The sequence below is a fragment of the Drosophila bipectinata genome, chromosome 3L, assembly GCF_030179905.1.
Source record: "Drosophila bipectinata strain 14024-0381.07 chromosome 3L, DbipHiC1v2, whole genome shotgun sequence".
NCBI classification, from domain to species: Eukaryota; Metazoa; Arthropoda; class Insecta; order Diptera; family Drosophilidae; genus Drosophila; species Drosophila bipectinata.
Window position 1 is genome coordinate 13469220 of NC_091738.1, and position 26799 is coordinate 13496018.

Sequence of the window (26799 nt, forward strand, 5' to 3'; positions counted from 1 at the left end):
CAAAAAAAAAAGCTCATCAATCTAAGCTCCAAAAATATACAAATAATATATCAAATAAAATCAAAACAGAAGCCGGTAAACATGTGGATTAGTAGCCGCCTTTTCGTGATTTTCCTGCTGCTCCATCTCGGTAGGTGAATCCCGGCATTTGTGCCGGAAAAACTCTTAAGCCCGGCAGCCGACTACCGACTGCCTACTGCCGGCATTTTCTTCAGGAGGGTTTCCCTCGACTTTGGCTTTCCTAAGTCGCTCGGCACGCGCCGCAAAGTGTGTTTTTGTTGCCATAAGTCCCAACAGCTGTCGGCGTGTTTTCTTTCATTTTTTTTTGTACACTTTTTTTTTTGGGATTTGGGCTTACGCGTTCGGAACGGAACTTATTATTAAGTCTTGCGAGTAAAACAAAAGGATTTGGAGGGATTTGGTCGGACTTAGGTCGGAGAAACTGCCAGAAAACTCTGGTCCCCGATCCGGGTCGGGGTCTGGACAATTACTCGGTTTATTATCATGCAAAGCGAAATCTTCAGACTCGCATTTATGGTGATTCATACGAGAGTGGCAAGGAGGTGCCATAATTTATGATATCTATCTCTTGAAACTCAGACCTCTGGACTCCGGACTCCGGACTCTAGACTTAGAACTAAGTGCAAATGACTTGGTGGCTTTATGGAGCAGAGACCATAAAAGTGCCGGCCAAACTAAAGGCCCTACATAATATGAAATTGCCTTATGATAAAAACCAGGCGTCAATTTATGCCACACAGACCCTGCCCCACTGCCTTTTGCACTAGACTTTCCATCCACAGGATGTGTGGCTGCGTCTGGGGCAGCCTAATGAAATGTGTCAGAAGCAGGAGCATATCCTTGTGCACAGGACAGGGGAAAAACCTTTTTTGGAAATGTGATATTTTCCAATTTTCATTGCCTAGCTTTGGCATTCGATGAGACCGACGGGAGGACTCCCCTTGACAACAAAAAAAAAAATTATCAAAATGCCACACAGATATTTCACGTATCCTCCATATATATATATCCAAATATATATATATATCTCCCCCCCTTTGGATAACTCCGGTCTGGAAAGCAAATGAAAAATATGCAAATGAAATTGTTGCTCAATGTCTAAGCTCTGGGGGAGTGAGAGATGGCTCACATTTTTCGGTGCTTGCTGGGTGTTGTTATTTCATTTCCATGCAGATAAACATAAAATATAATACCCTATATAAAATCGGGAGCACAAATCCGATTAGAGCTACGTGAGATGTACGGGGGAGCAAGGGATAGAGAGAATTTTGATGGTTAAATTATGAAAAATTATGGCCAGGGAAAAGTTTGCAGCGCACTATGATTGATTATGGTTTAAACCGTTTATGACAAACGCTTTAATTTGTTTCAGGATTAATGGAGTGAAAGAAAGAAAGTTTCAAGTTAAATGCTCACCAGATGCGAACTAAACTTTTCCAAAAAACTGCACAGTTATTAATGATGTTCTATAAAGCAGACTATATTTCGGTTCTGATTAACTTTGTTATTGCACTTTTTGTTTTTATTCCCCATTTCCAAACATTCTTTGGCTTAAAATAAAATCCCGCTAACAAAACATTTGGATCGCCTTCTTTTGGATCCTTTAGGACTCTATTTCTTGTGTGCTTTTTGGGCCAACTGGAGCACATCTTACTGATACTCCAGCCAAGGAACAAAATCAAGTTATTTACAATTATTATTCGGCTCTGGGCCGTTTTTGTTGCTATTGTGGCTGTTGCTGCTGTGGGATTGCGCGTTGGTCTGTAAACGTTTTAACTTCTTTCAAGTTTTCCTTTCATTTCTTTTTATTTTCGTCTTGCCCGCCTTTTTGGTCCTGTTGCGGAAACAATATTGAGTCGATATCTTTGCTGGGTGTTTGGGTCACGCCTTCCTGCCGCTTGTTTTTTCGCATAAAAATTGAATTTCCTGTATTTTTCGAGCTGATTGCTTACAAAGCTCTGCCCACCATTTCCGCTTGAAAGTCTTGGCCAGGACAGGACCTTAAAGTCCTTGTGGTGTGTGACTTTGTGCGACTTTAAAGGCAGTGACTGGGAATCGTGATCCATTAGAAATATTACCACTGCAGTGCCGGCTGAAATCCGGAGACACTGCATCACATACACACGTCCGCCTGGAGGCTACGAAATAATTTCAAAAAGTGCCAAAAGGGCATAATCCAAACACAGAAAAAAGCACGGAGACGAGGACGAGGACCACAAAAAAGTTGAGGGAAATAAAAAATACCCAACACACATACCCTGAAAACAGAAATAATGTCTGAGAAGCCGGGCAAAGTAACCCCTCAAGACTCGCACAAGTGGACGGGAAACACATTCGGAGTGAAAGAAGTGAAATGTACGACACAAAACGAGCGGAAATGCGAGCCAAAGAGGATGTGGGTGGGGGGAGCTCGGTGGCATGTGGCAGGGTGCCGGCGGCAGTTGCAGTTGCATGTACTCATACATATATGGAGCTCCATGTCGGGGGTGCCAGGTACTGGCGAGCTGGGAAACCCGAGCTGGGAAAACAATTTGGAGAAGAAATTTGCGGCAAATGGAGACAGTCGAAATGCGCTTTTTCAGTGACCGAGGAGTGTTGTTGCAACTTGCAATTGATTTGGCAGCACACAATTGTTGCAACAGGGAGAAGGTGATGCAAATGTATTTCAATCCCCATGGCTACCAAATTGAATTGAATTTCGAACTAAAGGGACGTTCCAGTAGGGAGAGCTTTTATTCGAATATTAGTTTTTAAAATGCTAATATCTTAGACCCCCACTTACAATATTAACTTGGCCAATAGGGCCTTTACACATTCATTGCAATAGGCCAAATACCATGTCGGGTTGGCCCAAAGGAGAAAAAAAGTTAGAACAAAGTACACCCACAGGACATTCAGGAAGAACGAAACACACGCACAGGATCACAAAGAGGGTGGACTTTTTGTTTTTGCAGGAAAGAATAAAACCCCTTCAAGTGGATATGTACACACACACATATCTACTAATATGGGATCTTGCTCCAAGGCTCAAGCTCGTAAAACATACCCTTTCCCAAAAAAAAAAAAAAAAGAAAAACGTAAAAAATAAAGGAAAAATGAGAAACGAGTGCCGAGCATACTCAAGACATACTTGCAATAATTTTATGGCCTGGCAGAGGCCTCATCGTCCTTATCCGCGTGCTGGACCACGAGTTAGGGCTGCACGGAGGGAAATAAAGAAGAAAATAAATAACAAAAATTATAAAAATGAATTAAAGTTTGAGGATTACACAAAATTTCATTAAAATGTTAAATATGGAATGAATAAAAATAAAATTTAAAGTAAAAATAAAATTTAAAATTTAAAGAGAAGCATTATAAGATTTCATAGAGTTTCTTTCCTTCAAAAGTTTCATTCTGAAAAGCCTATAAGCTTTTTTAAACAAAATTTATATTATAAGGAGTATATTTCGTGACGAAATTTTTGCAGATTATTTACAATTGAAATTAAAATAAAGTGTTTAGTTTAATAAAAAGTTAATAAATTACGATTAAATTCTGTTTTGGTGTTATATTTTGTGGGTTAAGAGCTTTCTTGTTTAAAATCTGAAAAATTTCCAAGACACCTAAAAATATGGTTCAAGAAATTAATATTGGTGACGAAATCAAGGCATAAAAGTGAGATAAGAATTGAAAATATTTTGGGTTTTTAGTTCAATTTAAATTGAACAAATATTGATGAAATTAATATTTTTTTTTGTGTAATATGTGATTTTGATCCAATGGAGTAGCAATAGCTATAGGGAGAACCATGAAATCAACGGGAGGAAATGAAACGAAAGCTTCCCCGTCTCGGAGAAATGGGTGGGAGAAAGGGAGAAAGTTAAGGAGAAACAGAGACAGGCGGAGATGGAGACGAAACCAGAAAGCAGTTACATAAAAATCCATGCTGTCGAGCATAAAACAAAAAACGTTGGCCAGGCTCAAAACAAAAAAAAAAAACCATACAAAAGCAAAAAGAACAAAATAGAAAAAGGAGGAAAAAAAAAGAACCAACAAAAAACAACTCTAATTGCAGACACAATGACTTGTAGGGGGGCGGGCGAAAGAGGTATCGAGGATTCTCAGGGAGTGGGGGCCGAGGAGAAAAGAGGAGCGGAGCAGGTCCTTTTGGAGATTGAACGAGTTGCAAGGATTTGCACAGCAGTGCCGCAGGGAGAGCAGACAGACAGCCAGCCGGATGGCGCATTCATGTGGAATATGAAGCGAAATGTCAATTTGGATAAATACGTACATACATATATACACAAAAAAAAGATATATATATATTATATACAAAAATACATGGACGTAAGTGGGCAGGCCCTCAGGGAAAAGGCCGCTACAGCTAAAGACGAAATTGTTATTCTAATTTAAGATAAGAACAAAATCTGTTTGTTTTCAGGAAAATGAAAAAAAATTGTGACAATGTCTTGGCCCAAAAACGAAACAAAAAGAAATGCAAATGCTTATTAAAGAGCCAAAGGATCTTAGGGGATTTGCACACCCGAAAGGACATTCTGTTTTTTATGAATCCTTGATATACCTCAGAGATTATTGCTTTTGTTTTATGGTATCTCATATTTTAATATACGATTCCTGAAAATGAATGCTTCATATAAAAAATAAATGGGCCACAAAATATAATCATAAATATTAGTAATCGATATCCTTAGAAGAGTTCCTCGGTCTCAAATAAAATTAAAGCCCACATTTTATCTCACTTTTAAACCTAAACATATCCTTATCCTTCCAGAAACCACCTGCAGTGAACCCTTCGAAGCGCATCTGCGCGGTCCTGGCTTCGTAATGGAACCCCCCGGGCGGGTGGAGTTCTCGAACTCCTCCGGCGGCTGGTTGGATTGCTCCGCCTCCGGCAGCCCACAACCCACGATCGACTGGGTCCATGCGGACGGTTCGGCCGTAACCGAGATCCACGGGGTGCGGCGGGTTCTGCGCAACGGCACCCTCGTCCTGATGCCCTTCGCGGCGGCGGCCTACCACCAGGATGTTCACAACACGATCTACCGTTGCATTGCCAGCAACTCGGTGGGACGCATCGTATCGCGGGATGTGCAAGTGAGGGCGGGTAAGTTGGATGGCTGGGGGATACCAATGGGCGTGGTTGGATATTAAAATTCATATCTCTCGTCGGCACAGTCGTGGCACAGGCCTACAAAGTGGATGTGGAGGTCCTGTCGGCGTCGCGCGGCTGCACCGCCATCCTGCGCTGCGTGGTGCCCACGTTCGTCAAGGAACTGGTACGAGTCGTCTCCTGGGTTCATGAACCCGCTATCTACATCTATCCCTCGCTGCAAGGCGGTAAGTAACCCGAGGGTATACGCTGTCTCTTAGTCCTTCTGCCGCTGACAGAAGAGCCGAAACTGAAAGGATACGAAACTAGAGGGGGACTCGACTCGAGCTCGTCTGCATCCTTGTCCCTGTGGCAGCCAACAAAGTGCATTGTTTATTTGCAGTATTTGCCTCACATGTTTGCCTGCTTAACTGCCATTTCCAACTGCACCACTCTGTCCTCTGTCCCCCAGTCCTGTCCTTTGGTGCATAATTAACATTGTCCTTTAGCAATTTGAGACGGGCGCTTTGGCTTGACTTAACCCACTCTTCGCAGGAGTGCAACTTCTAGTTTGTCTGCCACAGAAAGAAGAGTCCCTTCTTGAGAGGTGAAAACTATACAAAAAGGTCGAGTATTTGCGGAGATTTGGAAAAAAAGAGTCAATTGATGTCTGGAAAGTGTTTTAGGGAATTTTAAGCAAGACTGCGATTATCCTTTGGCAGAGATTTAATTTTGAAAACATTCTAAATATCGCTTTCTCTACCCTGCAGATGGAAAATTCCACCTCCTGCCCACCGGTGAGCTGCTCATCCACAACCTGCAGGAGAGCGACGAGTCACAGTCGTTCCGGTGCCGCAGCATGCACCGCCTCACCCGCCAAGTGGTGGTGTCCTCGCCCACCCGGTTGCGTATTAATTGTGAGTATACCGAACCACTATCCCGCATCCCGTTTCTCACCTGATCTCACCCCGTCTCTCACCCCGTCGCATCACCTGATGTGTCTCTATCTCAATCATTTTTCGCCGCAGCGCATCGCGGCATCATTTCGCCGAGCGTGGTGGAGCACACGGCCCATGTGCAGGTGTCACAGGACGAGGGCGCGGTGCTGCTGTGCGTCGCCCAGGGCTGTCCTTCGCCCGAATACAGGTGTGTATGGGAGTATGAGAGTATGGGTGGGGCAGCTGCAAATCGATGGCATCTCTGTAGTCACTGGCTCTGGGCCGACGAGAGCTTTAGCACACATTTGTGGCGAAACTTTTGACGTTGACAGGTCCTGGCCGTGCATGCATGCTATAAGTTATTAGTACACTGTCTAAAAACTAAGAGACTAGGCTTATTTAGAAGAATGTTTATTATTTTTTGATTAATATTTTTTTCCCTCTGTAGTTGTGTGGTCTTGCTAGGGTATGGGTTAATTGGAACGCACACAGAGCCATAAAATGTGCGGCCAGAGCATTTAGCTTCCCAGCCAAATAAATAAACAACCGCCCCGAGGTCAAAGCTCTGCTGCTCACATTATTTTATAAAATGTGTCCAACTAGTCGGCTGTATACATACATTTACAGTTAATTGAAATGTTAGCTAACTTTCTCGACGGCCGACGGGGCGTATGAGTGATGCAACGTTAAGTATACGCCCCGTTGCGGAACAATGGCCCAGGTATTAGCGTATGTGCGCCCATAATTACGCCTTGATAAGCAGACAAGAAGCCCGGTATGGGGGCGGGGCAATGTCAGACTGCTGACAGAGGAAAACAAAAGAATCTATAAGCGAAACGTGGCATGGCTGGCTACACATATAGATAGATTGCTGTGCTGAGCAACAAAGGCGGAAAAAAAAGAATTGTAGTCATTTCATAATTAATACAACAGTGCCGGCAGAGCGGCAGAGGGGCAGGCCTGGACGAGGATAATGAGCGAGGCAAAGGATTAATGCAACATTAAACAAAGGCGGCCGCAGACGCGAGGGACTGGGCGGGAAAAGCGAGATAAAGCACAGCAAAGGTATTCAGGCCTTGAACTTCGTCTGGCTGACTTTGCCGTAGTTCCAATAAAAATCCCCTTTCAATATTGCCCAGAAACTTTGTCTGCCATCCGTCGGATGGATGAGATGCTTGACTTTGACCAGATGCCCTCTGATAAATGAGCTTCAGTTGCACAAAAGCCGAACTCCATTAATTTCCGTCAGCCCCAAAAAGTATGCTATGTTTTCAATTATAAATCAAAAGGACTAGAACTAAGGAATTTCAATTCTTGTTTAAATATATTTTATAAAGTACTATTTTTAGGAGTCTGTTGAATAATTACAGCTCCCCAGACCACATCGAATACTGAAATAGATTGCCATAACCACAGAATCCTATTCAGCTCTTCCCTTTTCCAATATATGTAGTTTTCAATTGAAAATCGCGATTAATGGACTCGATTTACAATAGTCTGATGCACATTAATTTTCCATCTCCCCCAGCTGGTACACACACAACGGAGCTGGACCCCTGCCCGTGCTGAGCGGTCCCCGGGTCCGACTACTGGGTCCCATCCTGGCCATCGAGGCGGTTACCGGCGAGGACTCCGGCGTATACAAGTGCACGGCCAGCAATGTGGGCGGCGAGGCTAGTGCCGAGCTCCGGCTGACAGTGGCCACGCCCATCCAGGTGGAAATCTCTCCGAATGTGCTCAGCGTCCACATGGGCGGCACCGCGGAGTTTCGTTGCCTGGTGACCAGCAACGGCAGTCCGGTGGGCATGCAGAACATCCTCTGGTACAAGGACGGGCGCCAGCTGCCGTCATCGGGACGGGTCGAGGACACGTTGGTGGTGCCGCGTGTGAGCCGCGAAAATCGGGGCATGTATCAGTGCGTGGTGCGACGGCCCGAGGGCGATACATTCCAGGCCACCGCGGAGTTGCAACTAGGAGGTGAGTAGCATAGAGTTTGAAAGGATAACAGAGGGGGAAAAAGGTTTACGAAACGACATTTTATTCCTGATTTGAAAATAAACCATTTTTCCCTCTAAAAACGCCACCAGCTTACAGTTTAAAATATTAATGCCACCTCTTCCACATTCTCTCATACACTCTAAAAAAAAACACACACACAATTTAAATCATTCCCAGATGCCCCACCCGTGCTCTTGTACAGCTTCATCGAGCAGACCCTGCAGCCCGGCCCAGCTGTGAGCCTGAAGTGCTCCGCTGCCGGCAATCCTACGCCGCAAATTTCATGGACACTGGACGGATTTCCGCTGCCATCAAACGGAAGGTAATTGAACTTGTTGAAAAGGGGCTGTAAGGGGAATGGGCACTGGTGCCAGAACGGGGCACTGGGTTGGGGCATGGGCCATGGAGCTTGGCAATGGCAACGCTGCGGGCGCTCTGAAAAAATTTATCTCAACTGCGGCTCCCGACTGTGGCTGCGGTTGCATTTATTGCACTCCGTTCTCTGTGTGTCTGTGTGTATGTGTGTGCTTTTTGCTTTTCCCCTCGCATATCCTTCCCTTTTTCTTTTTTCCTTTTTTTTTTTTTTGCATTTTCCTTTCAAAAACATTGCCCCACGAATATATAGAAAAACATATACACATATATAGAAAGTGGCTGCCGACTGCCGCGCCTACAAAAGTGGTTGGCTGGTTGTGGGGCTGGGACTGGGTGGGTCGTCCTTATCCAGCGTCTGCTCCAGCGTTCATTCACTCCTGTGGACTGTAAGTGTATCTGTAAATGTAAATGTATCTGTATCCTTTGGCGTATTCGTATCCGAGTCTGTGTCTGGCCCAAGGTTTCGACTTTGGCTTTCTATTTGTTAATTAAGCCTGGCCGACTGCAGAAAGCCAGTAGCCTTACGCATTTAATTGCATTTTTAGCTGGACGATTGCCAACTAAATTACTGTCGTTTCGGCCCGGCTCTTTAATGACATTGACATTTGCATTGGTTTAGAAATAAAATCGAAGAGGCCACATCAAATTGAATCCTGCCAGACTTTGCAAATAGTTTGTTGGCTGACGGAAAACAAATAAACTGCAACAGCGAATCGATTGATTGCCGTTACGGTCTCCGACATTGTCAGCGGCATTTCATTTGATTTTTATAGTGAGTCAGGCAGTCAGTTACCTTGCCCCTTTTTGTAGCACTGCTACATCCGTATCTGTGCAGTGGCAGCTGCCACTAATTGGTTGAGTTACGTCTGTAATGATTTGCAAGTCAAAGTTTTTCGCCCCGGCCACTGTTGATTAAAAAACAGCTTTTCCCATCCAGTTCAGCTCTTTTTTATTCACAGTTTCTGTTGCTTAGTGATGCGAAAAATAAAAAAAGGGACAATAAAGTGAAGGACAATATAAAAACCAAGGCAGCCGTGTCCTGATTGTTGTCCTGCGTGGCCCAGCTGTGCCAAATTTTAATTAAAATTTGTGCAATATGTTGCAGTCAGAAAATAAATATTTTTAAAAGCGGCAGAAGACTAAATAATATTTTGTAATTTCTTAAAGTCCAGTATTTATAAATTAAAACTCTATATATCTTTAATAAATATTCTAAGAGTGGAGTATTTAAAACGTAAACTATGAGAACCTTTTTAGTTACCCCTGAAGCGAAAACAGCAAATTAAGTCAGTCGATGACTTTGCTCGGCTCGATTGGTCATCTTTCGCTTAGTCCTGAGACAGGAAATTCCTTTGGAGAATGGGAACCGGAAGAGAGCTTGACCACAAGGCAAAATTGATTACAAAAATTGTTGTATGTTGTATGTTATGTGTTGTGTGTGTGGTCGGTGTGAAAATTTGCTTTTGGGAAAGTTTCCTACAGACGCCGATGGCTTTCATTTAAAAGTTATCTGAGCAACACAATTTTGACACATAATGCCTCGCAGGCATTATATCCTGGCGTCTCCGGCAACCTAATTTCACCAACAGCATCAGCATCCTCATCCGCATAAATTCAGTTGCTGTTTGCGTTGTTATTGCCGAGTTTTAAGTGGTTTACATTATTCGGTTTAAAGGTATATCAACTTGGTAAGTGTATTTATTTAATACACACAGACAGCACACAAACAGAGACAGCCAGGAGCTCAAGGGGGCCGGAGGAAGAGGCAAAGGAGGGAAGGACCTCCCTGTAGACGCCTTGGGGCGGAAATTAAATGATTGCGCGCACGAGGTAACGCAACACTCAAACGCTCATTTTACGCCATTTTCAAAAGTTTGTCTGCGGCGGAGGCACAAGCTCAGGTCCTGGCAAGAGGACTCCCTCCCTATGTATGTGTGCGTGAGTGTGTGAATGTAAATGTGGCTGTGCCAACAAGCGGAGACGTCAACGAAGACGTCTTCCTGTGGATCCTTGGCTCCAAAGACGCCGACGAAGGCGTGTATGCGTGATGCGTTTGTCTACAACTGCAGGCGTTATGGTAACGGCTGTAATTTTGGCCTAAATGAGAAAGCGTTTAAGCAGCAACCAGGCACTTTATCTACCTGTGTTTGGGTAAATTAGAGTGAGCCTAGAATATGGGAACCTCTTTGGAGCCTTAAGGATTTGAACTTTTCACAGAGTTCGAGCCAAATCTAATCTGTCGGCTGAAAACTATCCTGATTGGGATCGGAGTGCAAACTCGATTCCCCCAAAATTGAAATTCATATTTTTTTCAAAAACTTTTGACCCCACTCTGGGAGAAGTTCTTGCCACTCAATGTGGCACCTATTGGATTCTTACTCTGGTTTTTTTTTTTGGCTCACGGTCTGCCTGCCTGGCTGGCTGACTGGATGGAGTTAAGCCACCCTTCCACACACTGCAATCAGCTAAAACAGCACACAAAAGCCGCGCCAAGCTATTAGGTTTATATTGTTGCAGCCAAAAGCGTTTTATACTCTCCTCCTGCCCACACACACACTCTCAAACACCCACACACACACTTAAACTTCTGCAATGCCGTTTAAGCCGGCTAGGGGATGCGGATGAGGATGCGGATGTGTGCGACTTTGTTGCAATTTTGTCCCAGCCATTGTTTCAATGCGCTCAAGTGTTCTGCAGTCGTGCAGTCCTGCAGGACTGCGACTCAGTGTCCCTGTGTCCCTGTATGTGGGCCAGCTTCATTTTCATTTAACTACAGTTTCTGTTTTTACAAGTCCCGGCCAACCGCAGTTGGTAAAGATTTTTCGGCATGACTTGGCCAAAAAGCTTATGCATTCATAAGCTTCGAGCTCCGAGTTTCACGATTCGAGTTAGAAATGGCGAGCCGGCTGCAAAAGTTAATTAAAATTGTAATTACTTTGGCTCTTCCGCGCCATTATTGTTCCGGCTTCAACTCAATTCAACTCCGGCCGTAATGCCAATTGAAAAGTTGCCACCGAAAGGGCCGCAAACTAATGAGCCGGCTGTACGGTTGGCTGTTCCGGCTTAGATCGCAATTCCAGGCACACACACGAAACCGTATTTTACTATACAAGATGCCACAGAAGCCGATTGTGTGCGATTGTACGAGTGGGGCTTGTGCCACATGGCGTATGCGTAACAATGTTGCCTGTAATTAATGTCTGTGCCAATAAGGAGGAGAGGCGAACAAAGGAGCAAATGAACGAGCCAGCCACCGAGCAGAAACTTAATGCCAACTTGAGCGCTTCATAAAATCCTTTTTTCCTCATTATTTCAGCTGAGACGTAACGGCCGCATTAAGTGGAAGTCGCAACCGCTTAAGGGTGTATGAGTATATGAGCGTATGAGTGTGTGGGCGCTAGGAATGGGTGTGGCTGCGTGGGCGTGGCACATGACATTGACAGCAATATGGAAACTATGCTAAGCCCCGACAGCTCGACTGACAGCCTTCATTACGCCTAAATATGGCAACCAAAAAAAAAAAACAAACACGCAGATGCGAAAAACAAAAAACAAAATGAAGCCTCTGGCAAAAAAGGATTTGGGTCAGGCTGCATTTGAAGTGTGCCTCGTGTATGATTCTGTGTGTGTGTGTGTGTGTTTGTATAACCACTATAGTGTAGTGTAGCCCGCTTAAATATGCAACAGAAGCGGCAACTACAAAACAATTCGAAAAACACACGAAAACGCATTGCGCATACGCCGCGTACGCCCGCACCAAAGCCAATATTAATGTGTTTTTTCAGCTCTCATCCAAAAACATCTCTGTTTCTTTTTTTGTCGTTTCAGATTTATGATCGGGCAATATATCACTGTGCATGGCGATGTAATTAGTCATGTTAACATAAGCCACGTCATGGTGGAAGATGGTGGCGAGTACGCCTGCATTGCCGAGAACAGGGCGGGCCGAGTGCAGCATGCCGCTCGCCTCAATATTTATGGTATGTTGTATTCACACTTTGAGCGGGGTACTTAGATATAGAAATACACAGAGGGAATACTAAATGGTACAGGCTTTATTGGCCTTGAATATAAATAGTCTCTTACAATAGGCTCTAAGATAACATTTGTACTTATCCCTAACAACCTAGCTTAAAGGTTTTAAAAAGAATCATAAGTAGCTGACAGATGTAAGGAGAAGAGTCCCCTGCTTAAAAGAAATCCTTTCCCTTTGATAAATTAATTTAAATGAATAGAAAACATTTCCATTTGTTTTCTCCCTGTGGACTCTACAAATATGGCCAGCTACTTACATATGCACTTAAACGTCCTCCGTTTTTCGGGCTCGGGGCTCTTTCTTTTTGGCATTTGCCTACATTTGCTTTATTTTGTTTTACAACACGCTTGCCATGTTCCCTGTTTGGCCAGATTCGGTGTCCTCCATGCCTGGCCCGAATCCTCCAAAAATCCAGCCACCCTTCCCGCTGAGCCTTCTCCTTTTGTGCCTTTGCAGCAGGCAGTGAAGTGTTGTTCGAGGCGCACACTTTTGTTCAACATGGCTCTCGGCTGGTTGCAGTCCTTTCTGCCCCTTACACACAAAAAACCCCCTGTCTACCCCCATTTGCAGCAGCACGCGCACCATCTGCCTTGTTTTTGCAAGAAATCAAATATTTTTGTGTCGCCAGGCAAACAAAATGGCGTTGCCTGGCATTGCACGAACAAGGGGGCAGGAGTGCAAACACACACAGGACGAAAGGACTAACAGACGAGAAAGGAGGAGAGCAGCGGCAAAAACTGCGCCATGTTTACAAAGTTTTGCAGTGAAAAAGTTGAAAAATAAAGTCAAGTAAATTCTGTAAAAGAAAAATCCATCAACGAATCACTAATGCCCTGCTGAGAAAAAAAAACCTCCTAACTTCGTTTTGTGACCAAATAAACGCCAAGGAAAGTTAAATCACTCTGAAGTCCCATGATTATCAAACAAGAGGAACAAGTTATTCGAGTCCTTTGACAATTTCCGCATACCCTTCAACCATGTTTGCCCAACAAAGAGGAAATGAATCCCACTTCTACCATCAGCATTTAGTTTAAAGCTCAGCGATGTCGCTGATTGCGCGACTTGGTAATGGCGGTGATTACAAAAATCCTTCCTCTCAGCGTCCCCCGTCGTAAGCCGCGGTCCACGTATGACATGCTCGAAAATTATGCATATTTTGCAGAAAAAAAGCATACCCGGAGAGCCCAAGCCGCAAACTTTTGCCGTACTTGCCGTACGAGTATGTATATAAATGTACATAGCACTCCTTCAGTTTCTGCCAGGACATTACTTCCTTCCACGATCCCGAAAAGTGTTTTGCCGGGAAGGAGTGGAAGGAGTCAGGATATGCATATTACATTGTGTTCTGCTTCCTGTTGTGTTCAAAAAAATAATATTATAAGAAAGAAACCTTCTTTTAAAACGTTTTTAAAATAAAATATGACATGTTTTGTACTTTTTTATAAATGTTTCAAAAGGGATATTTTTTTAGTAAAAAGGATTGTTTAGTGTTTGTCTTTTAATTGTCTTTTTGATAGATATAAATGATAATTAATTTTAAATATTTTTAACAGTGTTTTTTGCTCATCGCTCTAAAGTTATTCCCCTTTGTAGTTGTAGTTGTTTACTGCATTATTAAAACAGCAACGTGTGCGCAAATCTGTTAAGCATTTAGCCACCCCCTCGTATCTTATCCTTATATGCTATCCTCCCTATATAACTCATTCTATATATTTTGTATATTTTCCACAGGTCTTCCGTATATTCGACTGATTCCGAAGGTAACCGCCGTCTCCGGCGAGACATTGAATCTAAAGTGCCCCGTGGCCGGGTATCCCATCGAGGAGATCCACTGGGAGAGGGGCGGCAGGGAGCTGCCGGATGACATACGGCAGAGGGTCCAGCCGGATGGCTCGCTGACCATCAGTCCGGTGCAGAAGAACTCCGATTCCGGCGTGTACACGTGCTGGGCGAGGAACAAACAGGGTCACAGTGCCAGGCGGAGCGGCGAGGTGACGGTCATAGGTTAGTATGTGGGGTCAGGTCGACAAAAACCTACAAAAAAAATGGGGGGAAACTGGGGAGAAAAAAAGACCAACAAGGAGGTCGAGGTTGGTTTCTTTCAGAGCGCTTTCACCCACGAGATGAGATGACATCGGCCAGGGCGAACAACAACGGAACGAAGTGAAAATTGCATTTTAATTATTAACAGCAAACTAAGTAGTTTCCTATGGCGCTTTCTGGCCAAGTTGCTCCTTTCTGGCCAACCTTTTATTTTTCGGGTTCCTCATTTTTTGGTTTTGTTTGGCTTTTAGCCCACTGTGTGTGTGTGTGTTTTTTTCTTGCTTTTCCCCGCTGTAATTAAATATGCGCAATAATCTAAGCTTAAAAGTTTGCAAATTAAAAAAGGAAGCCGAAGCCGGGACCCTTTTTTCTCCATTAGTGTTAATGTTAATGAATTCGCGCCCTAATGAAGCTCGGCGCTGATTAAATTTTCATAAATCGCTACCTTTTTGCCGGTTCTTGGCTTCGGCTTGGGCTTCCTTTTTGCCGCTGGCTCATCAATTCCTGGCTGATCCCTTACAGTGCCGCCGAAGGTTAGTCCCTTTCAAACGAGCATCCTGCAGCTGAACATGGGCGACCGGGCCTCCCTCACCTGCTCGGTGGTGAAGGGCGACCTGCCGCTGACCATCAACTGGCGGAAGGACGGCCGCCCCATCGACCCCACCCAGCACATGTCCGTCAAGCAGGTGGACCAGTACAATAGCATCCTGGTGATCGAGAATCTCGGCAGCGACCACACCGGCAACTACTCCTGTGTGGTGCGAAACTCGGCAGCCGAGGTGGAGAACTCGCAGGCCCTGCTCGTCAACGGTAAACACATCAGCGAACCGCGTCCTGTAACCCCTGTTTGCAGTTTGCAATTTGCAGTATTGCAGTATCCTGTTTGCCGTATCCGTAATCCCGTTTTAGTTGCAAGTAGTTATGTTCCTTTCGTATGCACTTTGATTCATGTAAGACACATCCACTCGAAAGCAAAACCATTCATTAGCTTATCATATATACATATATATATATACGATCCTTTCTATCCTCTGTAAATGATGTTTCCACTTTCGGAATGTTTGTACAAGATTAAGTAGCGTTTTCATTCGAATTACATGTTAACAAAACTGCGAAGGTTTACTGCGAATACCAAGTGTTTGCAATTTGACAAATCTACAGAATCCAGAGTCTGCTGAATCATCGTGGGAATCCATCGGGGGAGTCGCCAGGGGACCTACACGAGTGACCAGGGAGAGTGTGTTAACCCTTCTTGCCCGATCTTTCCTCTTGCAGTGCCACCGAGCATAGAACCGTTCGCCTTCCAGGAGGGCCTGGCCGAGGGCATGCGGACACGGACCGTCTGCGGGGTCTCCCGGGGCGACCCGCCCCTAAAGCTGATCTGGCTGAAGGACGGTGAGCCGCTGCCGGACCTGCTGGGGGCCAATGTCACCATGCTAGACCAGTACAGCTCGCTGCTGAGCATTCCGTCGCTTTCCGCCACGCACTCTGGCGAGTATACGTGCGTGGCCAAGAATCCGGCGGCGGAGATCAAGTACACGGCCCTGTTGCAGGTCAAAGGTAGCGTACTAGCGTACCCATCAGAAATACACTGATAAACACAAGAACAGAGAATATAATATTGTTTTTTAAATTAAATATTTTATTAAAATTTAAAAGAAAAATGTTAAGAAAGAGCTTTTAGTGTCTTACCCAAGAACTGATTGATTTCGAATCTTGAATAATCAAAAGCTTACCTAAATTATTAAAAACATTGTTGAGTAATTTTATTAAACTAAAATTTTCCAATATTATATCTCTGTTCACCATTTCCACCATTAATTAAACAACATACAAAAATAACAATACTAACACCCATTTTGACTAAGCGAACTTCACTTGCCCCTCAATAACTTTTTGCTTTCCCGCTGATGTATTCAAGACGAGCTTCTTAATGGTATTTTCAGTTGTTGATGATATAAATTTTGAGTTGATTTTTAATAAAAAACTAAATAAATGAAACTAGGCTTTTTTTGGAGCTCGTTGAGTAAGCTTCAGAGTAACTAAACGTTGCCCCCAAAGTCCCTCAACTAAAGGTGCTTTGATTTTTTGACTCTAACTTGATAACAAAAAAAAAAAAACCAAAAACAAACCAAACCCCTAAACAAGCCCCGCTTAAACCCCCCTAAAAGAAACAAAATATCCAACTAATCTACAATTAAGAGTTTCCCGCCACCCTTAAGTCGCTTTTGGCACGCTGTGGGTTTTTTTGACAACCGTCTCACCAGGTAATACGTTTTAACTGCACTGCTTCTTAAACCGCTTCGTAAACCAAAACCAAACAAAAATCTAACCAAAGCATAAGTATATATCCTTTTTAAGTTGCTCTATCATTTAAATGGCTTCTTACACATCAAGTCGGGCTATATAGAAATATATATATCGAATAAGTGCGTTTTCTAAGCGGAATTGGCATTATCTTTATGGGCATTATCTTGGAGGACGCACTGCATTCGCAATTAGCTGTGTAATTTATAATTTATAGAAATACTCATGCATAAACATGGAAAGATGGGCTGCTTTAAGATTCATTTGCCTTAATCGCTTATATCCTTTTTGGCTGCTGCCGTCTACGTTGCAGGATAAAAGCCAGAAAAAATACAGAAAAATTCCCTTTTGTTTTGGCTCTGCTGTGTTCTGCTCTTCCCGGCTCTTCTCTTCATTTTTGCTCCTCTGACTTGCAGCTCCTCTATACTCTCCACTCCACCTCCAAACTACTATATATACATATATCCTGCTCGATGTGCTGTGTGCTTAATTAAAGAAAATCCAAGAAGCTAAAGTATGAGTGCGGACATATCCTCTGAAGACGCAATGAAACACGCGCTGCTTATGCTTCAATTTGGTTATGGCCTTTCTAAACGCTTACTCTCTCTTTGTATCCTGTATATGTCCTTTATATATATCCCACTTTCACCCTGTGCTTGTGTGTGTCTGAGTGAGGCTGACTGTGGCTGTGTGTGGGTCTGAGTGATTGAAAAACGCTTAAATCTAAATCTAATTGCAGAGCAAAACGAATTAAAAAATAACAAAAACCGGAGAAACCAAACGAAAGTGGTTAAGAAACTTAAAGCTTCGCAGTATTTGCTAATCTAGTTGTGCATGAATATACATTTTTTTTAGATTTTTTTTGCTAGCAAGTGCTGTGCAGAAAGCACTTTTTGTTGCTGCATGAAAACTGTACATACATAGTAGAGAAATTTTTTTTTTGGGTTGTTTCGTTTTTGCAATTTTTGTGCCAGCTGCATGCGCGTAGTGCTGTGACAAATGAATTTTAATTTCCATTTATTTATGATTTGCTTGCTTTACCCGTTTGTTTTCCATTTTGCTGAGTTCTCAAGTCCAGATCCCAGCTCTCTACAGTCTTAATTCGTTTTGGGTTTTTCTGGTTTTAGGTTTCCCTCCTCTGGTTTTCCACTTAATTTCATCAGCCAGTCTGGAGAATGTCCTGGCTGGCATTGCCATTATTTTTATTTGTCCAGCAATTTTCCACAAACTTAATTTATTTATTTTTCTAATGCTCCATCCTCGACCCTCCCAGGCTGTTGTTTGTGTGCAACGATTTTTTTACGAATTAGAAACGCCCGCCCCCACAAAACAACCCCACCGAAAATATTTAAACCAGAAATTATTTTAATTAATACCAGGCCTTGGGGTCAATTATTAATTTCATTTATAGCGCCAATTATTTGCTCCTTGTTCGGGCTTAATTTTTAATTGATATTTTTCATTTCGTTAGAGCTGCACAAACAAACAAAGGCTGCCAATTAAATGCAGCTGCTAAGTAAACAGTTTATAATTTATTGGGGCCGTGAGCCATGGAATGGCCGATTGTTAAAGGCTCTCCAGATGGCTATGTGGGAATCCCCGTATTATTGGTTGGCTTTTTCGTGTTTTGTTAGCTGCGTGTCCAATCCAACTTTAAACTCACACAATTTCGATTTATGTTGCGCCATATAATTTCTATGCAAATATATATTTTCCATTACGCTTCTGGCATGCCTTTGTTATTTAATTTATGCGCCGAATATACCAGAGCATATTAAGCCTTTTTTTGCGAATTTTTTGTTATTTTCCAACAACAACAACCATCAAAGAACAGCGAGGCGTGGCGAAAAATAATCCACACTTTCCCACCCAAAAATACAAAGCGATTTCAATTATCGAAAAAATCCATGAGAAATACAAATAAAATCCTTGCACACCAACAATCCGCATTAATTAATTTCTCCCGTCGATGATCCTAAACGATTTTCATCCTAAACTTGAAATAATAATATGACGAGAATCAACGTTTATTTTTGTTCCATTTTTGACTCAGTTGCATATGTGAAAATTAATTTTTGGATTTGATTTTTTGAGCAAACCACCTAATGGCAAATGCTATCCTTTTGTATATTAGTTGAAAAGTTCCTACTATATTGCTACCACTATTCAACCATTTTTTACATTTGTGCTAGGCACAATGGAAACCTAAAGAACGTAAAACAAAAAGAAATCCTTTCTGCCGTTTTTTACTTTGCCACAAATCTTCACTTTTCCTCTCTGTCTCTATATCTCTCTCTCTCGCTATCTATCCACCTATCTATCTATCTCTAAGAACCATTACTATTCTGTATGTCTTAGCAGTTTTAATTTGAATCATTCGTTCTGCGACAGTAATTACTTTCCACCTCTGATGATAATCGATTGTTTCTCCATCACTCATCCGCCCCGTAGTGCCGCCGCGCTGGATTGTCGAGCCCGTTGACGCGAATGTGGAGCGCAACCGCCACATAATGTTGCACTGCCAGGCCCAGGGTGTACCCACGCCCAGCATAGTGTGGAAAAAGGCTACAGGTAAGCATAACTACTGCATGCAATAATGCAATAATTTTTTTTTAATTTTTTACTTTCCGATTTTTATGCAGATTGATAAGAAATTGTTCAAATTATTTTTAAGTTCTTGGCTTAAGAATCTGACTTAAACTTAGGCAGATATGGCAATAGCAGTGGAAAAAAGTTCACACCCCTAGGCTTTTCCCACTTTTCACAGGGGGTCCCTAGAAAAAATTGAAAAAAATGGGCAAGATTTCACACCCAGAGGTTTTCCCCACTTTTCACAGGGGGTCCTTCGAAAAAATTGACAAAAATTGAAAAAATATTTTGCATTGAGATTTAGATGCAGTTTGATGGAGAATTGTTCCACAAATCTTTTGAGGTACTTGGCTCAAGAATCTGACAAAAACCTGAAAAGATATGGCAATCGGAGTGGGCAAGATTAAAGATCCTGAGGTTTTCTCCACTTTTTATAGGGGGTCCCTCAAAAAAATTGACAAAAATTGAAAAAATATTTTGCATTGAGATTTAGATGCAGTTTGATGGAGAATTGTTCCACAAATCTTTCAAGGTACTTGGCTTAAGAATCTGACAAGAAACCGAAGAGATATGGCAATCGGAGTGGGCAAGATTTAAGATCCTGAGGTTTTCTCCACTTTTCACAGGGGGTCCCTCGAAAAAATTGACAAAAATGGAAAAAATATTTTGCGTTGAGAATTTAATGCAGTTTGATGGAGAATTGTTCCTCAAATCTTTTAAGGTACTTGGCTCAAGAATCTGACAAATACCTGAAAAGATATGGCAATCGGAGTGGGCAAGATTAAAGATCCTGAGGTTTTCTCCACTTTTTATAGGGGGTCCCTCAAAAAAATTGACAAAAATTGAAAAAATATTTTGCATTGAGATTTAGATGCAGTTTGATGGAGAATTGTTCCACAAATCTTTCAAGGTACTTGGCTTAAGAATCTGACAAGAAACCGAAGAGATATGGCAATCGGAGTGGGCAAGATTTAAGATCCTGAGGTTTTCTCCACTTTTCACAGGGGGTCCCTAGAAAAAATTGACAAAAATTGAAAAAAATGGGCAAGATTTCACACCCAGAGGTTTTCCCCACTTTTCACAGGGGGTCCTTCGAAAAAATTGACAAATATTGAAAAAATATTTTGCGTTGAGAATTTAATGCAGTTTGATGGAGAATTGTTCCACAAATCTTTTGAGGTACTTGGCTCAGGAATCTGACAAAAACCTGAAAAGATATGGCAATCGGAGTGTGCAAGATTTTACACCCTGAGGTATTCCCCACTTTTTATAGGGGGTCCCTCAAAAAAATTGACAAAAATTGAAAAAATATTTTGCATTGAGATTTAGATGCAGTTTGATGGAGAATTGTTCCACAAATCTTTCAAGGTACTTGGCTTAAGAATCTGACAAGAAACCGAAGAGATATGGCAATCGGAGTGGGCAAGATTTAAGATCCTGAGGTTTTCTCCACTTTTCACAGGGGGTCCCTCGAAAAAATTGACAAAAATGGAAAAAATATTTTGCGTTGAGAATTTAATGCAGTTTGATGGAGAATTGTTCCTCAAATCTTTTAAGGTACTTGGCTCAAGAATCTGACAAATACCTGAAAAGTTATGGCTGTCGGAGCGGGCAAGATTTATAATTTGCTTCATTAAGATTTTATGCAGTTTGCATCCTTTTCCATTTTACTTTTATTAGAAGGTTTTAATATACTCCTTGAACCAAAATATACTCTTCTCGTCGCACAATATTTGATTGTCGCATATCCCTTTACAGGCAGCAAATCAGGCGAGTACGAGGAGGTCAGAGAGCGCCCCTTTACCAAGCTGCTGGGCAACGGGTCCCTGCTGCTCCAGCACGTGAAGGAGGATCGCGAGGGCTTCTATCTGTGCCAGGCCAACAATGGCATCGGCACCGGTATCGGAAAGGTCATCCAGCTGAAAGTGAACTGTGAGTATCTCGGCGAGTGGCAATTTGGTTAATTGCGGAGCTGTGGGAAGCCCCGGGGGAAAGTCGTGAGGGAGGTGCTCGTAATTAAAGTGGCAACTGTGCTCCCTCTTTGCAGCCTCGCCGTACTTCTCCTCCACCTCCCGCTCCGTGATGGTGAAGAAGGGCGACACCGCCCTGCTCCAGTGCTCGGTGAGCGGTGACAAGCCGATTAACATTGTCTGGATGCGTTCGGGCAAGAACACGCTGAATCCCTCGACCAATTACAAGTGAGTGCATCCCCTGCAGCACCCCAGCCATGTCCATAATCCTTCGTCACCTTCACTTTCAGGATCTCAGTGAAGCAGGAGGCCACGCCGGATGGTGTCTCCGCCGAGTTGCAAATCCGTACAGTGGATGCCACCGATAGCGGTCCGTACTTCTGCCGGGCGAGCAATCTCTATGGAAACGATCAGCAGCTGGTGCAGCTCCAGGTGCAGGAACCGCCGCAGCCACCCAGCGTTTTGGAGGCAGCAATGATCAGCAGCCGGTCAGTGAACCTCAAGTGGCAGCCGAAGACCCTGGGCACGGGTGACGTATCGAAGTACCTGGTGGAGTTCCGCGAGGCTGATCGTAAGTAACATTCATAGTAATGAATCCCTAATTATAATATAACAATACAATCATGCTGTAGCAGCTCTCTTCGTGGAGCAGTGGCAGCAGGTGGAGGTCAAGGACCCACCCACTTTTAATGCCCTGATAGAGAACCTGAAGCCAGCCACGCGATACGCCTTCCGGGTGATTGCCGAGGGCTCTGCCGGACGAAGTGCCCCGAGCCAGGAGCTGATTGTCCGCACAGAACCACAGAGACCGGCGGGTCCACCGCTGAATCTCTCCGCCCGACCTCTATCCTCTACGGAGCTGCTTATCAGCTGGGTGGCTCCGCTGCCAGAGCTACGACATGGTGACATCCAGGGCTACAATGTGGGCTACAAGCTGGCCAATTCGGGCAACACGGCCTACAACTTTACCTCGGTTTCCGGTGACGGGGATGGCGGAAACGGAGAGCTGCTGCTGAGTGGGCTGGCCAAGTTCCAGCGCTACAATGTGGTGGTGCAGGCCTTCAATCAAGTGGGGCCTGGTCCGCTCTCGGAACCAGCTACATCCCAGACCATGGAAGACGGTAAGTTAAAGGATTATAGAGTTATCTTTAGAAAGTAAAACACTCTAATATCGTTGCAGTTCCCAGTCGCTCGCCGGAGGATGTGCGATGTGCCGCTTTGTCTTCACAGTCCCTGCAGGTTTCCTGGCAGCCTCCTCCGATCTACCACACGAACGGACTTCTGCAGGGCTACAAGCTGGTCTTCGAGCCTATTATTGATGACATCCAACCTAGCAAGGACGAGGTAGAGTCACGAAAGACCACCGCTCTGACCATGGTCCTCACAGGACTGCGCAAGTACACCAACTACAGTATCCAGGTTTTGGCTCACACCCGAATGGGTGACGGAGTGTTGTCGAAGCCCCTGTTCTGCCACAGCGAGGAGGACGTCCCGGAGGCGCCGGCGGACATCAAGGTGGTGGTGAGCTCATCACAGTCTCTTTACATATCCTGGCTGCCGCCGACGGAGCCGAACGGGGTGATCACCAAGTATAGTCTATATACACGGGTGGTGAACGGACGCGAGGAGCTGAACAACGAGAAGCGCAGCCTGCCATCGCAGCAAGCCTATTACGAGGCGAAGGGTCTGCATCCCCATATGGAGTACCAGTTCTGGGTGACGGCCAGCACGCGGGTGGGCGAGGGAAAGAGCTCTCGGGTGGCCTCTCAGATTACAACCAACCGTATCCCGGCCCGGATCATATCCTTCGGCGGCCTAGTGGTGCGGCCCTGGCGCTCCACTGTCACCCTACCCTGCACTGCGGTGGGCAAGCCCAAGCGGGATTGGTTCAAGTCGGACGTGGTGCTGCGCCAGGGTGGCCACCACAATACACAGATTCTAGACAACGGCGACCTGATCATCTCCAGCCTAGAGCTGGGTGACGGCGGTAACTACAGCTGCCAGGTAGACAATGGCATCGGAACTGATCGCCTGACCCACATCCTGCTGGTCCAAGTGCCTCCTGCGGCACCCACTCTGTACGTGACCAGTGCCACCTCGAGCAGCATCCTGATGCACTGGAAATGCGGCTTCACCGGCAACGCCCCCATTACCGGGTATACCCTATTCTACAGGCGCGGCAACGCCAACACCGATGAGATGCAGCTCTCCCGGCATGCCTCCAGCCACGAGCTTAAGGGCCTCGTCTGCGGCAGCACCTACCAGATCTACCTGAGTGCCCAGAACAAGGTCGGCCCCTCGCCCTCCAGCATTATGCTGCACGTCCGCACCCAGGGCCAGTCTCCGGGTCAGCCTTCCTCCACGGCACTGCTGGCGCCCAACTCCACCTCGCTCCTGGTCCGTCTCCACTCCTGGCCGGACAACGGCTGTCCGATCCTTTACTTTGTCTTGCAGTACAAGGCGGTGACCGACGATCCGGATGCTGAGTGGGTTATGGGTGAGTATTCTTCAAGAGATATGATATAATGCCAGCATCGCTATATTTGACTTTTCAGTTTCCAATGCGTTGAAACCTCAACGTCGTCTGGTGGTTCCCAACCTGCTGCCCTCCACTCTGTACCATCTCCGCATGGAGGCCCACAATGTGGCTGGCGAGTCGAGTGCCGAGTTCTCTTTCGTGACCCTGACTAAGGACGGGGACCCACCGCCACCGGAGATCGTGCAACGTGGCCACCGAGGCACAACGGTGTTCTATGGAAACATTAACCTGCTGATTCCCAGCATCGCAGCGCTGTCAGGAATGATCTGCACCATCGTCATGGTCATCATCTGCTACAGAAACAGTAAGTATATGGATAAGTACTTGTCGGCGTTTAGTGACTTACTAATTGGATCAGTGCTTAAAAATGCACGACCGCTCGCAGAGCAAAGCGCCCACAGCCAGAAGGAGTCCCTGGAGAATCGAGCCAACTCGGAGGCGGCCCAGAGGGAGAGGTACTACGCCACCATTCACAAGGTGTCCATGCAGAACAATGATAAGATTCCAGGTAAGACGTTAGACATACGACCACTTGATCAGGCTTGCTTACGGTTCAGGGAATCCTTTTGTTTTCAGAAACCTCCGAGGACATCTCGCCATACGCCACCTTCCAGCTCTCAGAGGGGGCTGCAAACATGTCGCAGCCGCACCATGGAGGTCCTGCCAATACGCTGCTCCACTCGTTCATGTACCACGAGCGGGCCCTGGCCGAGGGCTGCTCGTCGCCACCACCAGCCGCGGTACTGAACCACCAACCAACCACCACCCATCACCACCACCACCAACGTCCACAAAAGACAATTCATAATTATTATCAGACCTCACCGTTCCATAATATCGTGCGTTTGTTTATTCCGTTCTTTGATTTAGCTGTCTTCCTCTCTCTCTCTCTCTCTCACTCTGTCGCTCTTTGACCTGCGGGGAATGTGGGCCAAGGATTCGATGGATCCTTCGGCCGCCCTGACAGACTGACAATTAGAGTTTCCTAAGTGTACTAACTACGTGCTTTTTATGTTGTTTAATTCTGCTCGTGTTTGATTGTTTTCTGATCTATTGTTTACTTTGGTTTTGTTTTTGTTAATTGCAATGCCGTAATCATGCCCGAGGGACTGACCCCCCCGGCAACATGTCACCCGCCAGTCTTGAGTTACCCTTTCTTTTGTTCGAAAAGCGTTCCATCCCCAGGCGCTTCTGTAGTGCTAGCTGCCGATCCGCTCCAGTTCGAATACTCAGATCCAGACTAATTTCCCGCTTTGTTCCATGTGCTGCACAGTCGAAGAACCGGAGGCGCCACTCCCGGAAGACGGAGCCGGAGAGCGAGGAGTCGGAGTCGGACCAGGACCAGCTGACCTCCAGCCGCACGGAGTCCTCTAATCAGCACGAGGGCAAGATCAAGCACAGTAAGTCCTGTTCCTGGCTTGAGTCATAAAGCATTTGTTTTGGTTTTCCGTTCCGGTTGAAGCTTCTCCAGAAGTCTTTTGATATCTAGCGACTTGGCAGCTGAACTCTCTTTTTGTGTTGCTTTGTTTTTGCAGACTCTAGACTAATCCAACACTTTCCAAACCACAATATCTCGATAACATATCTGTAGTAGGCCAAACTGACACAGCACCACAGCACATAGAAACCAAAAAACCAAAGACCAGATCAGGCCATCAAAGACTAAAATTTGTACTAAGTTAGTGATAGTCGATAAGTTTGCGCTTTTTTCACCCTGCCACACCAACCCTGCCACACAACCTGCCAACCCGCCAGAGAACTCTTCTATCAACCCACCATTCTTTTGTATTCTTCTGTTCTTTTCTTCCCCCGTAAAAAAAAAAAACAACAACAAAAAATAACATTTGAAATCAAACATCTGCGCCTGCGCTGCGATCCATCGCCACCATCGTCGATCCACCGATCCGTTGCTACCTCGATAATACAGGCATCATCTACCATGGAGCACAGTCAAGCACCTCCTCCGATCTGTCACCAATGTCCGAACAGAAATCATTGCCCCGCCGCGGCCGCTCCAGGTATCATCACCAGCAATATCAGTTTTCCACCAATACCACACCGCGCCACCACAACAGCAACAAAATGAACAACAACACAAGCAACAACATCAACACCACCAACATGAACATGAACACAAATACGACAGCCACACCATCGACGAGCAATTCGAACAAAATTCTATCGCCGCGGGGCGGCGGAAACCTCAAGTCCATATCGAGCACCTTCAAATCACAAGACTCCATTCAGTGCCACATACCCACATTGGTCAAGTCGCCATCGATCAGTACACAGCAGCAGAAACAGTTCCACAAACAGCAGGTCCAGGGTAGCACTAATAGTAGCAGTAACAGTAACGGTAACATGCCCTGTAACCCCAACTCGAACAGCAGTAGTTTGAAGCAACAGCAACCCCTCCTGATCACGCCCAAGCTCCATCAGCTGGAGGCCGGCAGCGGGCCGCAGGAGCTGATGGGGCTGGACGGGATCGGCGGTAGTCCCCTGGTAGCCTGCATGCCGCCCTCCTCACAGTTCCGCCCCATACCCCACAAGTCCTCGATAATGCCCGCGCATGAGCCACCGCACCACCAGAACCACAGCAACCACCTGCCGCCGCACCACCCGAGCTCGGGCTCCACCCTGCTCAACCCCTCGACGGCCATGCTCTCGTCCAAGTTCTTCACAGCGCCCACGCTGCCCAAATAGGATACGGCCAATGGGGGGGGTGAATATGTTGGTGGTGCCATGGAGGCATTGGAGGGTTTCGGCTACGACAGCGGCGAGATCTCCTGCACCTACATGGACCCCATAGATCAGACATGAGACCTGGCCTACGGTGAGGTGTGTGGCCCCCCCGAAGGAGCTCGTTAGAGCCCTGGACTTACGACCTGAAT

General features: G+C 45.2%; 1 protein-coding gene across 13 annotated transcripts; it reads left to right on the forward strand.

Moving 5' to 3' along the window:
• Dscam2 (Down syndrome cell adhesion molecule 2) lies at positions 1-26788 on the forward strand. 13 transcript variants are annotated; one of them, XM_017240830.3, is made up of 21 exons: positions 1-130; positions 4796-5128; positions 5200-5361; positions 5884-6030; positions 6142-6259; positions 7580-8028; positions 8227-8371; positions 12253-12404; positions 14192-14464; positions 15026-15313; positions 19262-19381; positions 21158-21331; positions 21447-21597; positions 21660-21940; positions 22002-22490; positions 22550-23866; positions 23925-24212; positions 24267-24416; positions 24485-24648; positions 25182-25308; positions 25836-26788. In XM_017240830.3, the coding sequence occupies exons 1-21, from the start codon at positions 82-84 to the stop codon at positions 26609-26611; spliced, it is 6153 nt and encodes a 2050-aa protein (XP_017096319.2). In that variant the 5' UTR covers positions 1-81; the 3' UTR covers positions 26612-26788. The 13 variants fall into 13 exon arrangements, with proteins under 13 accessions (XP_017096319.2, XP_043065575.1, XP_017096323.2 ...); XM_043209640.2 differs by having other exon boundaries at positions 24294-24416; XM_017240834.3 differs by lacking the exon at positions 15026-15313 and adding an exon at positions 15779-16063 and having other exon boundaries at positions 24294-24416.
• The last annotated feature ends 11 nt before the right edge of the window (positions 26789-26799 follow it).

Coding starts and splice junctions, on each gene's coding strand:
- Dscam2 (XM_017240827.3), top strand. CDS start 82: ATGTGGATTAGTAGCCGCCTTTTCGTGATTTTCCTGCTGCTCCATCTC. Junction 6,031..6,141: donor CACCCGGTTGCGTATTAATT/GTGAGTATACCG, acceptor TTTTCGCCGCAG/CGCATCGCGGCATCATTTCG. Junction 21,941..22,004: donor GGAGTTCCGCGAGGCTGATC/GTAAGTAACATT, acceptor ATGCTGTAGCAG/CTCTCTTCGTGGAGCAGTGG.